The sequence below is a fragment of the Cydia splendana genome, chromosome 5 (assembly GCF_910591565.1).
Source record: "Cydia splendana chromosome 5, ilCydSple1.2, whole genome shotgun sequence".
Classification (NCBI taxonomy): domain Eukaryota; kingdom Metazoa; phylum Arthropoda; class Insecta; order Lepidoptera; family Tortricidae; genus Cydia; species Cydia splendana.
The window spans coordinates 14411940-14413707 of NC_085964.1; the positions used below are offsets into that span (position 1 = coordinate 14411940).

Genomic DNA, 1768 nt, shown 5'->3' on the forward strand with positions numbered 1-1768 from the left:
GAAACAACGCAACCTAATTGTGTTAGGGGTTTTTAGAATTGTCTCGATGAGTATTAGTTGTCTGTCGTAAGAAAAGTAAAGTCAGCGATAAAAGCTTGTACCAAAAATTACATTTTTGCCAAAAACTTATTTGAAATGAAATGAAATGAAATTATTTATTCCAGAAATCTTCCATAAAATTACAATAAAATAAAATTAAAATTAAACTATTTGACTGTACAATAAAATTAAAATTAAATTACATAATTACAAATTAAAACTTAATATTAACTAGCCTTAGGGGCGTATCGCCCCGACCCTATGGTGACCGGTTTGTGGTAAGTCCTCCAGCGCTCATGGAGCGGGCTACCGTCCCACTCCCTCACTGTGGACAGCAGCGTGTTGGAGGATGCATTTATCGCCTTTCTGGCGGCGGCGCTCCTCGCTCTCAGCAGCGCGCCCCAGCCCGGCGCGCGCCCCTTCGCGAACAATGCGCTCGCGCTGCACCAGCGCGGCAGCCGGAACAACGCCCGCCACGCGTTATTATACTGTACGCGCATGTCTCCCACTGCTGCACAGGTGTAATCCGACCACAACTCCACTGTGTAGACACAAGTACAAAAACTCAGGAATAGCTGCCGTTTCACGTCGTCGCTGCATTTGGCGAATCTTCTGGCTAGCATGTTCGCTCGTACTGCAATAGCTCGTCTTTGCCTTTCGACGTCCTTGTGGTCTTTCAAACTAGACAGCAGAATGTGGCCTAGGTATTTAACCTCGTAGACTCTCCGCAGTTGAACTCCATCAAGTAACAGTGGCGGTACGCTCAACGGCATATTTGCCGCTTCCATGACCATAAACTCTGACTTGTCCGGATTATACTTCATGTTGTGCTGGCTGGCGTATTTTCCGTATTCCGCAAGTAAGTCTCGCATAGCGGCTACTGATGGAGCAAGCAGGACCATAACATTGGCATACGCTAGGTGGTTGGCCATTGTGCCGTTGATGGAGCAGCCGACCCAAGTCAGTCAAGGCCTGTGAAAGCCCATCCATGAAGACACTGAAGAGTGCTGGTGACATGCTGCCCCCCTGCCTCACCCCGCAGTTTAGCCCGGTGGCGGCGGACAGAGTTGAATTCCATCGTACCATGTTCTTTTGTTGGAAGTACCACTTTTCCAGTACCTTGATAATTGGTGGGGGCGTTTTTCGCTCTTCTAATTTCTTCCAAAGGAGTTGGTGGTCAACTCTGTCAAATGCCTTACTCAGGTCAAGGAAGGAAGAATATTTCGCTTGATATGTTAGTGTATGACGTATCTTGTATAAAAGATCATTGTTAAGGCCCAGCAGAAGTATTACATCGATGTTGTAGGAAGTGAGAAGAACATGGAATAAACTAAATTGAAAATAAGTAAATACTAATGGGGCAAGTTCATTAAATATAAGTGCTATAAGTGCAAGTAATATAAGTACAAAATGGTTATCATTTCAACGAGTCAATGCACTACGTTTTTATTATTGCGGATTGCAAACAAGCTACCTACGTAGCATATTTAAATATCTCAACATTATATTTTAAACAGTCTTTATTCCAACAATGTATGAGACCAATTTGCACCAGCAAGCCCGTTTGCTTATTATTTGAATAAAAATAGCACAAACTTGCAAAAAATCTCCAATTGCTGTAGGGTACGAGATTACCTTGGCGAAACAAGAATCCTGTTTATTTCCATACAAAATAGTCATCCCGGGCCCGCAGCGGATCCCCTGGATTCTCCTTTATTGCCCTTCAGGG

General features: G+C 44.0%; 1 protein-coding gene across 1 annotated transcript; it reads right to left on the minus strand.

Annotated features, from left to right (window-relative positions):
* Nucleotides 1–266: 266 nt before the first annotated feature.
* Nucleotides 267–971, minus strand: LOC134790392 (uncharacterized). The gene has a single exon (XM_063761160.1). It carries the CDS (start codon nucleotides 969–971, stop codon nucleotides 267–269), a length of 705 nt encoding a protein of 234 aa, XP_063617230.1.
* Nucleotides 972–1768: the final 797 nt, after the last annotated feature.